Source organism: Condylura cristata, unplaced genomic scaffold (genome assembly GCF_000260355.1).
Source record: "Condylura cristata isolate star-nosed mole 26May11 unplaced genomic scaffold, ConCri1.0 scaffold00018, whole genome shotgun sequence".
Classification (NCBI taxonomy): domain Eukaryota; kingdom Metazoa; phylum Chordata; class Mammalia; order Eulipotyphla; family Talpidae; genus Condylura; species Condylura cristata.
In genome coordinates this window covers 39992217-40003845 of record NW_004567119.1, presented here as the reverse complement: position 1 = coordinate 40003845, position 11629 = coordinate 39992217, and the positions used below count along the sequence as shown (strand labels likewise).

At 44.3% G+C, this 11629-nt stretch overlaps 1 protein-coding gene across 1 annotated transcript; it reads left to right on the top strand.

The window, feature by feature from the left end:
- Positions 1-6: 6 nt before the first annotated feature.
- Positions 7-8411, top strand: PPP1R15B (protein phosphatase 1, regulatory subunit 15B). The gene is made up of 2 exons (XM_004685271.2): positions 7-2400; positions 5836-8411. Exons 1-2 carry the CDS (start codon positions 487-489, stop codon positions 6055-6057), a joined length of 2136 nt encoding a protein of 711 aa, XP_004685328.1. The 5' UTR covers positions 7-486; the 3' UTR covers positions 6058-8411.
- Positions 8412-11629: the final 3218 nt, after the last annotated feature.

The window sequence follows — 11629 nt, the reverse complement described above, 5'->3', positions numbered from 1 at the left end:
GGCTGGTGGCGTAGCCGGCGCCTGGCTTCTGGTCGCGTTGCCCGTGAGTATCCTGCTTCCGCGCTAGCCTTGCGGCCATCTTGAGCTCCGCTTCCACTTTCGGCGCCTGTCGGCCCAACCCTTCCGGGGTCGCGCCGTCAGGGGCTTTTCAACCGCCCGTCTCTTCCGGAAAGTCGCCGCCGCCGCCGCCGCCGCCGCGGGAGGACGCCCCTCTATGGTGGCGAGGCCCGAGGCGAACTAGGACGCCTCCTTCCCGCCAGGATGGATGTGACCCCTGCCGCCGCGGCCCGCGCGCGCTGTTCGGGACTGTGGTCTGCCGCCCGCTGCCCAAGCCGCTTCCCTCTGCGGCGCCTCTGCTGGTCGTGGTGTCGGCCCGGGACCCCGTTTCCGCAGCTTGGCCAGGCCGAAACTGTTTAGGCCTCTCCGAATCCCTCCCAGCCGCCGAGCTCCGCGAGCCTCGCCGTGAGACGGCCCAGAAGAGAGGACATGGAGCCGGGAGCAGACGGATCGCGGAAACGGTCAGCCTTTCTGGCGGGCTTCGGCTTCCAGCTGCCCTTCTTCCGTCGGCGCTCGCAACCGGTCTCTTCCAAGTTCCCCACAGCGCCAGTCCTGGAACATCCTGCCGACCCAAAACTGATTTCTCCCCAGTCCGAAACTCGAACCGGCTACTGGATGAGGCTGCTTTTCCAGCTCTTTGCACCACTCCCCAGCTTGCTTCAGAAGCTGCTGATTTGGAGCCAGCTTTTCGGGGGGATGATCCCGACCAGATGGCTAGATTTCGCTGGAGGCTACAGCGCCCTAAGAGCCCTTCGGGCAAGGGAGGAGCCAGCCGCCCCCAAGGTGCAGAAATCCTTGAGTTCTCTGGCACTGGACCCCTCGGACGGCTCGGCTGCCTGCCCCCTTGATTGGCTGGAGGAGGGGATCCACTGGCAGTGCTCGCCCAGCGATCTCGAATTGCAGCCGAAAGCCAAGGGAAGAGCTTTGGACTCTGCTGCACAGGCTTTTCTCCTGGAGCGGCAGCTGTGGGGGATGGAACTATTGCCCAGTAGCCTTCAAGCACGTCTGTTCTCTGACCAAGAACTTGGCTCTTCGCCTTCCGGGCCTCTAAACATTCAGCGCTTAAGCAATTTCAGCGTAGTCTCCTATTTGCTGAGCCCTTCCTATCTCGACTGCCTGCCCGGGGCAGAGCTCAGCTATCAGAACAGCTTGGCAGGCGGTGAGCTAGTTGACTTCCAGGCGCTCAGCGCGGAGAGCAGCTGCTTGACTGAGGCTTATTCTCATCCCCAGCCTCTAAATGCAGAAATCACTGGAGCCTCATGGCAGGGATGCCCACCACTCTCTAGAGAAGGCCTGCCGGAAATCCACCATCTTCGCATGAAACGACTGGAATTCCTTCAGCAGGCTAGCAAAGTGCAAGCGTTACCCACCCCTGACCAAGATCATGGCTACCACAGCCTGGAGGAGGAACACAACCTTCTCCGCCTGGACCTGAAACATGGGGGAGAGAGCTCGACAGGGTTTGTTACTCCTTCTGGAGCCCTTCCCAGAACCACCCAGGAACCCACCGAGGAGAAAATAGAATTGTTGACCAAAGAGGTTCCACCTGCTTTGGGAAAACAGGACCTTTCGGATAACTGTCTTTCTTGTGAGATACCTATGGCCAGAGAGCCCACTGATGAAGACCAAGTAAGTGTAGCTGACTCAGACCTAGAAGAGGACCTCCCCATTTCGGCCAGGCCAGCATGCAGTAACAAGTTGATTGATTACATTTTGGGGGGTGCATCCAGTGACTTGGACACAAGTTCTGATTCAGAGGGTGAAGACTGGGATGAGGAAGCTGAGGATGATGGCTTTGATAGTGACAGCTCACTCTCAGAATCAGACCTTGAACAAGATTCTGAAGGGCTTCACCTTTGGAACTCTTTCTACAGTGTAGATCCTTATAATCCCCAGAACTTTACAGCAACAATCCAGACTGCTGCCAGAATTGTCCCTGGACACCCTTGTGACTCAGAGAATTTATTTGACAAATCTGATGCAGAGAATTCTCCTCTGACTGGACGCCTTCCCCAGTGCCCTAGCCCCAATTCTGGGGAAGAAGATGACTGGGACTCCAGTGCAGATGAAGCAGAGAGTCTCAGACTGTGGAACTCTTTCTGTAACTCCGATGACCCCTACAACCTTTTAAATTTTAAGGCTCCTTTTCAGACATCCGGGAACAAGCGGAAAGGCTGTGGTGTCTCAGAGAGGTCGTCTGAGTCCACTGTGGCCATTTCTGAGTGTCACACTGTACATTCCTGTAAGGTTCAGCTATTAGGGAGCCACGAAGGTGAAAGTTCGGACTTGGTACAGGGTGGGGTTCTTTCTGGAGAAAGACACGTGCATATCAAGAGAAAAAAGGTTTGTTTCTTTTACCTGTCTAATAATTTGTACTGACGTTTGGATATAGTAAAATAGAGGCGCGTGACAGTTTTGGAGGTGGTTAGTGCATGCTATTTAGAAAGGCCTCTAAATTCATATACATGAGTTGAGAAGTGATCTCCCTGCCCCCACCCCTTTCTCCTCACATAGAGTTTGGGTCCAGATGGAAGATGCCAGTGGAGATGTTAGCAGCAAAATACTGTTTGCACTCGGGTTGGCAGCTGTGGGCTGCTTCTCTACAGCCTTAACTTTTCACCCTTCTTAAGAACCAGAAAAGAGTATGCCTTTTTAATACACACCTTTAATTGTTCTTGAGATTTGGAAGTTTCTGTTGGAGCCATAGAATTTTCAGATTCATCAGACCCTCCATGCACATGGTAACAATATTTTCGTTTTTGCCTACTAGATTCTAAATTGTTGGTACCAAGGGGCAGGTCAGATTTATCTGGTATTTGCTGTGGAAGAAAATAGTAATTTCAGCCTTAAAGAACTTTCTGACAGGTATATTGACAGTGAAAAAACAGGTCAGAAGTAGTATTGCCTTGTTTTTAAAATACAATGGTAGTCACCCCTGGCCAGCCGCAGGTTAACAGTCAAATGTGAACAATTTAGTTTGTCTCCTTGTGGAGCATTTTTATTTCACCACAATGGCAAAGTAGTCTTACTTTGGGAGTCTTTTGAGTTGCCACTGTTGCCCTCCTCCCTCCCTTTTTTTTTATTCAGTTAAAGTTACCAATTGGAGTTGAAGAGCACTCCCCCAAACACGGGGTCTCTTGCAGGGCAGGTTTCTGTGCTGTTGCTTGGAAAGAGAAAGAAGTGGGTGAATTATTGCTGATCTCAGGCTCTGCAGTATCAGGGTGATTCATGTGGGCAGTGCCATAATCTCTTGGTTCCATATGGCCCACTTAATACTTGGAAACTGTGCCTGGGCTAGAAAAGGCGTCTAAATGGTGGGAATCATATGTCTTAACCTGTAAGAGCAGAATAAGTCATGTTAAAAGTTGTTTTAGGTAATACTTTTTTACTAATGCCATGATAAAAGAACTTTTCTCTACCTTTTTATTCCTGATAAAGTGACCCGGTTAGAGTAAGTGGTAGGAAGCAAAGTGGGCCTTGAAAGGAACACTTGGCATCTGGAGACCTACATCGCCTGAGTGCTTAGACCATGAGGTTTGGGGAGACCGCCTGGCTTAGAGGTAGCTGCTTCTCATGGCCTTGACTAGACTCATTTATCTGATCGGAATAGTAATAAAAGTAGCTAAAGTAAGAGTTAGTGCATGATTTAAGTGAGCTAGATAAACAAAATAATTTATTGCCTTTTTTTTAAGATTCATTGCCTCACTTTTTTTAAAAAAGATTTATTTATACATACAGAACTGGGGGGTACAGGTCAGAGTTGCGGGGGGGGGTGCAGTAGTGGTGAGAGGATTCACCAGACAGTGGGGAGCAAAACAGGCATATCTACTGAAATACACTGCTGAGGGGAGCAACAGGTGGGTCAGGAGAGATCTGTGCCATGTGGGTCAGCTCCCTGGCCAGGGATGGAACTCGTGCAGCAGGCTGCGGACAGCTTCTAGTGCTGTGCTTTAACCTGGTGCTCCACCAGGGAGGGGCCTCATCGCCTCACTTTTTAATGGTAGTTCTCACAATTCAGGACCTCTTACCAGACTCATTCCTCTGTGCAGCTTGTTCATTGAGTGGAAATGAGAGTGAAGTAAATGCTGAGACTTGACTGAACTGGAAGTAGCATTTATAAAGGTCATGTTTAAAGTCACAGCTTTGCCTTACTTTACATAAATGAGAAGAAGGGGTGATGCCTAATCCTTAAAATGAGGCTTTCAGGATTTCGAGTTTAACATGCCTTGTTTTGGAGCCTAACGTGCAGACTCTGTACGTTAGAGCCAGACTCTGGTGTCTGAAACCTGCTTGCACTGCATAGAAGCTGATCGATTCCCACAAGTGCGTTAACCGCTCTGCCTCTGCTTCCTTAACTGTACAGTGGGGATGGCAATGAGCCTTCTATCTGCCCTGTAGAGACCTTTTCTAGCCAGCCTTGAGGATGGATGAGTGTTATGTGAGATAAAAGTGATATAGTGCTTTGAAAAGAGCATGTAGAAAACACCATTATTATTATTATTATGTTATTGTTATTTATCTCAGTGACACGTGAATGAGTTACACTAGAATGCAATATCTAGTAAGGTGTTACATCCCTCCTAATTGTCCTCGGGGGCATTCCTTGGCCTGATGTAAAGGGAATGAAAGTAAGGAGGCCACAGTGGGACCAGCTGATGTAACTATTGAACATAGTTTAAAGCAAGTACAATATTTACTTTTGGAGTTTGTGATCTTAGAAACTTCTTTATTAGAAGTTAGGTAGAGATTAAATGGGACTGAATCACAATTGTATAGATACACTGGTAGCATTTTTAAAGGAATACAGAGGATTTTGACTACAAGAATATGTAAGAATAATAGTTACAGGTTCATGATTCAAAAACTGGAAAGTAGGGAAAGGTGAACTTTAAAAAAAAAATGAAAAAGAATAGAAAATAAGTGAAGAACCTCTTAAAACTTTGGTGCTATACTTGGATGGAGCTGGAAAAGATCATGCATAGTGAGATAAGCCAGAAAGAGAAAGAAATACCGGATTGGTTTCACTCATAGCAGGAGTACAATGGACCAGGCGAGAAAATAACAAGAATAATGAACAACCATATACCAGAGACATTTTGTGGGGGTGGAGTGGGGAATGGGATCAAAAACCGGGGGGGCCTGCACGGGATTATGGTGATGGGAAACCCACGGGGATTACAATTGAGATGGGAAAAAAAATTGTTATATATATTAAAAAAAAAAACTTTGTTGCTATAATAAAAATATTAACTTTAGGAATGTGTTTCCAAAATACTTGTTTGGAAACATTTTGGGGAAGAGTATCATGAACAGTGTTCCCCTCAAGATTAAAGCAAAATGTAAGGATTAATAACAGGAAAATTACAGTTCCCCAGCTGGATTCATTTTATTAACACCAAAGCCAAGCGAGATGAGGAGAAACAGCAAGGTGACAGGTGGGGGGTTGGGACGCGGTCTGTGTGAAATTAAAGCAGCCTTCCCCACAGTTCAGTCTAAAATGCCATTCAGTCCGAATTTATTCTTTTTTAAAAATTTCTGTTGCAGTTGCTGTCAAATACTCGTAGAGATTTGATATACTGAAAGGATTAATTTCCTTGATGATTGTATGATGATGAATGATTGAAATTAGTCTATTGTGACAGATGTTTTCAAGCCATTAAATTTGTGGTAATCTGTTACTTAGAAAATTAATAGTCCTGTTTTTCATCATGGAATGCTATCAGTTAAACAGTTTTACTTTGCATTGTCCCAAAATAAATTGCATCTTTGTCTTTATAGGTAACCTTCCTTGAGGAAGTCACTGAGTATTATATAAGTGGTGATGAGGATCGCAAAGGACCATGGGAAGAATTTGCACGGGATGGATGCAGGTTCCAAAAACGAATTCAAGAGACAGAAGATGCTATTGGATATTGCTTGACATTTGAGCACAGAGAAAGAATATTTAATAGACTCCAGGAAACATGCTGCGCAGGACTTAATGTTTTCAAGCCGTGTTAAAGGTGACGGGACAGCCTCCGGCCTTGAGGCGCTACCTCTTACTTGAGAGGTTTCTTTTACAAACAAAAGTTGGCAGCTGTCCTTTGATTATTTTAGAGACTATGCAACTTGGATGCATGGCCTAGTTTGTTTATGTTTTTTGCAACAGTCCCATCCAGAAATATCCAGGTTTGCAGCCAGGTCCTGATAATGGCCTTTATTTATGGGATATGTTTTTGAATGCCATTTAGTTCATAAGGTGAAAAGTGGACTTTCTAGGTGTAATTTTGCACTTTCAAAATTTATTTTCTTGGGGAACAATATTTATGGGGTTCAAAGCCCATTTTCATTTCTAATTTATGGGTCCCTGAGTAGACGCTGGACTCGTGTCCTCATGCCCTCTCCGCAACCTGCAATTAATGGACTTTTATGCTCTTTCTATTTTTTTCCCCATCTCAGTAATTTATTAGGCACTTCTATCCTAAGGCTCAGAAAATCACCTTGTATATGTCACCAGCCTACATCCATTATCTTGTGTCACTTTTTTTCCCTCCTCAAAATGACTGATTAAAACTGTGTGGTGGGTTTTTATTGCTTGATTGAAGTTCTACCTAAGATAGTTACAAAGACTGCCACAAAACCTGCGTGTGCAGTATGCTGCTACGGGGAAGGCTGCATCTTTCTGCCAAATAGCATCTAATATATATTTAATTTCTACACAAACTGTCCTTTGGTGAGGAATCTTGTGTGTTGTAGTTTCTGGTTGAATGGTTCTTTGTATCTCAACAGGTAGAAATGGTTGTAAAAGACCCCAGCAAGTAATAATTGCATTGTAGGCTTTTATTTATTTATTTTTAGTTTAAAGGCCTAGAATTTACCTAAGAAAAGGTAGGCGACATCTTAGAGTGATTTGCTTTTGTTATATATACTCTTAATATAGAAAACCAGTGTTATTAATGTGATGCCTCAGCACTGTCACTTTCAAAAACCTGTCAGGGTGACACTGTTAGCTTGGAAAACAACAGTTCTGAATTTTCCAGTTTGAAATGTAGAATAATAGACTTCAGTCACTATGTCCAAGTTTATTGTGTGCTGTCTCGAGGAGAGAGGTTCTGACAGGTCTGCATGCCCGGGAAGCATTAGAGCGGTAGATGTAGCAGCTACAAGGTCTTAATAGCTTTAGCCCCAAATTTTATTTGAAGTTTTTGCAGTGACTGGTTGTGCTTGGCTTATTTAATTTGTTAGGTTTATTTAATTCCGTGCATCTGTTAGGTCGAGGGAATGTTAACCCGCCCTGTAAAAGTCCTGTCCTACTCTACTCCACGTGCCTCCTGCCTCAAGCAATGAAAAGCAGGAGAAGAGATAACCTCTTAATTTTGAACTTGCTTCATTGTGGGAACTAATTCGTCATCAGAAGTGCTTGTAGACGTACTACCTCAGTTTTAATCTACCTGGTCATTTTATTTCTGTCTGGTTTGCTCTAAGAACTGCCTCCAGTGTTCCATGTACTCACCTAAACACAGAGTGCAGCATCATAAAAGCTGGTCCGGTGTTTGCAGAGTCCTTATTCAGTGCATTTGTGCATCACCTTAGGTCCTCAGAGATGCATTTAGTCTTGGTAGAACACCATGGAAACAGGAGTTTTAAGCACCAGCTATGTCAATTGAAAGAAGGTATTGTGGCCTTGAAAAGATCATTTTGAACATTCTCTTCAAGGAGCCTCATGCACGCATATTATTTCGGAGATTTAGGTTGTGTTTTGAAACCTAGGACCTGCAAATTTGAAAATGATGGGATAGCTTTACACTCACTGGGTTTTGGAAACTAGTTTCTGAGGATTCCAGCCTCACTCCCAAATGAATAAATGCTAGGTCAAGAATTCCCCCACTTCCTGGTCTCCTTTAAAAGAAGTGGTCAGCCAGGCGATAAGGACAGAAGGGACCATTTTAAAGTTGGACTGGAGGAGAAAAGCAAAACTCTTAGAAATGTCATCCCCAATTTAGTTTTTAGAGCAAACTTAAAGCCCCCACAATCAAAAAGAAAATCCTTGGACGTCTCATTGAACACTTCACGCGTTCAGAGTCTTGCAGCGGTGCTCGGTATCCTTGTAGCACGTGAACGCCTCGTTAGACAGGTAAGATTTCCTTTTCTGAGTGTTGAAATATAACACCTCTTCATCTTTAACTTGAAATCAAAACTATCAGATTTTATTTTTTTATAATTTAAGGAAGGTGAAGTTAGGAACTAGAAGATTCTCAGTTGGCTTCTACAGATCCAATGATTTACATGTAACCAATTTGTTGGAATTTTATAGTTAAAATTATATTTGTGTATATAACTTAACTAATCTGTAAGTTGTAATAAATATATTTGCAATTAAAATACTACATGGTATTTTGGTTCAACTTCATCTTGTGTGTTTCATAGTATTTTGCATTGGTTTTGGAATTATTTTGCACCTCAGCCAATTGAAGGGGAGGAGTGGTAGAAGATAAATGAGGACGACTCACTTTTTCTTTTCAATATTGATTGATTTATGTATACAAGGACAGGCATGCAGGCCAGAGAAGCATGGGGTGAGAGGATTCACCTGAGATAGTGGGGAGCAAAACAGATCTGCTGAAATATATTGCTGAGTGGTGGAGTGGGCGGGTCAGGGGAGGCCTGCTGCACCACGTGGGTCAGCTCCCTGGCTGGGGATTCAGCTCATGCTGCAGTAGCTGCAGGTAGCCTCAGTGCTGCACTTTGACTCCTTGCACCACCAGGGAGGGCCATGACACTTTTTTTTTTTAAGAATAGTTTATCTTTGCATCATTTTGTACATTTTTTTTTTTCATCTCAATTGTAATCCCTGTGGGTTTCCCATCATCAACGCCATGACACTTTTTTTTTTTTTTTAATTATTCATTTAGAACTGGGATACAGGTCAGAGATGTTGGGGGTTAGAGGTTTCACCAGAGATAGAGTGGGGAGCAGAACAGGCAGACTGACCAAGTACACTGCTGAGGGGAGCAGCGGGCGGGTCAGGAGATGTCTTCTGCACCATGTGGATCTCCTCCCAGGCAGGTGGGAAACGAACTCATGCGGAAGTGGCTTAAGCTTCCTAGTGCTGTGCTTTAGCCCTCTGTGCCACCAGGGAGGGCCCCATGACACTTTTTTTTTTTTAAGATTTATTTATTTGTTCATACAGAACTGGAGTACAGGCCAGAGGCTCAGGGGTGGCGAGAGGCTTCACCAGAGACAGAGTGGGGAGCAGAACAGGCAGATCTACAAAGTACACTGCTGAGGGGAGCAGTGGGCGGGTCAGGAGAGGTCTGCCTCGCCATGTCACCTCCAGGGCAGGCGGGAATCGAACTCATGCGGAAGTGGCTTTAGCTTCTCAGTGCTGTGCTTTAACCCGCTGCGCCACCCGGGAGGCCCCATGACACATTTTTAATGATAGAAGAATGTGGTTTTTAGGAGTATGGAAAAGTCCTAAAAGACTGGCCATTTGATTCTGAAATTGTATTAGCTGTCCACTTATGTATGCTTACAAAGAAAAATAAGAATAGTCATATTAGCTGTAATAGTCATATGCTGGGTATAGCATAGTGTTTCTCCTAATAGCCAGGAAAAATATTTTTTTCATGATAAACATGATTATTGTAAATCGTGATAATTTCTTTATAATATTGAATAAATGATGGTAGCATTAGAAAAAACTTATTGAAAAAAACATGAACCACTTGTGGCAAGCCTGTCACGGTTAAGGAACGATAGATAGCATTCCTCATTTGGCAGTTTGGATCTTCCCAGCTAAGGAGTGCTAATGAGAAATAATTACAGGTGTTGTTAATTTCTGTACTGGACAGAGGAGATATTTAGCTGCAGAATATGTTTGATACAGATTGTATGATGCCCCCAGGACTCACTATTTTTTTAACCATCTTGGAGATAAAGTTAAGCATTTTTGATATGGTTTTTCCCCAGGTAGTTGTACAAAAACATCCATATCCATGTCATATCATACTTGCTATGCTTACCCTGTTCTGCAGAAATGGTGCCTATTTTCTACTTTAATAGAAAGTTTAAAGCAAATATTGCTGATAACATTTTTTTATTAAGATTTATTTATGCATACAGAACTAGGGTGCAGGCCAGAGGTGCAGGGGCGGTGAGAGGACTCACCAGAGACAGAGTGGGGAGCAGAACAGGCCAACTGGTGAAGTACACTGCTGAGGGGAGCAGCGGGCAGCTCAGGAGAGGTTTGCCACGCCATGTGTCAGGAGAGGTCTGCCACGCCATGTGGGTCACCATTGGGGCGGGAATTGAACTCATGCAGAAGTGGCTTTAGCTTCTTAGTGCTGTGCTTTAACCTGCTGCGCCACCAGGGAGGGCCCCTTCTGAACTCAATTCTCTTCCTAGCTTACTGAACAGTTTCCCACCAAAATGTTAGGATTGACAATGCCCTTTGAGACTTGGTTAGTTTTCAGTAGTACCCCAGAAATGCTTAGGGTCAAAGAAGTGATAGGAAAGCTGCGTTATGCTGCCTGGAGCTAAACCCGCTTTTCTTCATTAGTTACCCACTGGCTTTGAAAGAAAAACCAAAGTAGCCTCGAGAGTTTTGAAAAAATTTCATCTAAATACATACTCTGGAGTGATTGTTTTACGAATGAATTTCATCATGAGAAAACTAGCTCAAGTATGACCTGATAACCTCCGACCATCCCACCCAAAAACCCTTTTCCCTCTCTGTTCACTCTGACCTCATTCGCATTTTTACTTGTTTCTTATCTGCCTCCACCCACACAAACCTGTGTATTCTGTGAGGGCAGGGATGTTATTGTGTGTTTTGTTGACTCTATGAACCCAGTGCCCAGACTCTTGTCTGGTATGTTACAGTCAACAAATAACTTGTTGGAACTTTTAAAAACTCATTCTCCTATAGTTCTGTGAGAGTCCATCCACAGCCATCTCTGACGAGAAACAAACATTTCACAGTCATAGCTGAGGCAAGATCACACAATTGAGAGCTCCTTAGAGGGAAACTACAGTGAATTCAAATTTGTGGAATGTAATTGCAAATCTCAATCTGACTAGGGAAACCACATCAATTAATTTGTGTCATTAATAAGGCACATATTAAATTATGTGTTAATATGTGAGCAAATCATCTGAGATCTTCCTTTTGCAGAATTAATATTCTGTATTGAGACACTCTTCTTACCACACCAGAGGTTTCAGTTTAGAGATTTATTTTTTATTTATTTATGCATAGAAGCACCGGGTTGCAGACCAGAGGTGCGGGTGGTGAGAGGATTCACCAGAGACCAAGAGGGAACAGAACAGGCAGTTCTAGGGGATGAACTCAAGCCACAGTGACTGGCTAGGTAGTTTGAGAGCACAAAACTTTTTAACTCTTGCACCGCCAGCGAGGCCCTCTACTCCCTTTGGGGAAAGATAGATTTTCCACTTCGAGAGACGCCCTTTCGTCTCCACCAGATGGCGTTCCTCCACCACTGCAGTCTCTGGGTAGCTAGTGGATTTCTTCTTGCTTACCTGATGGCTGGTGCTCCCTGGAGGTCATTTCTGCTCTCCAGACAAGCTGGGAAGC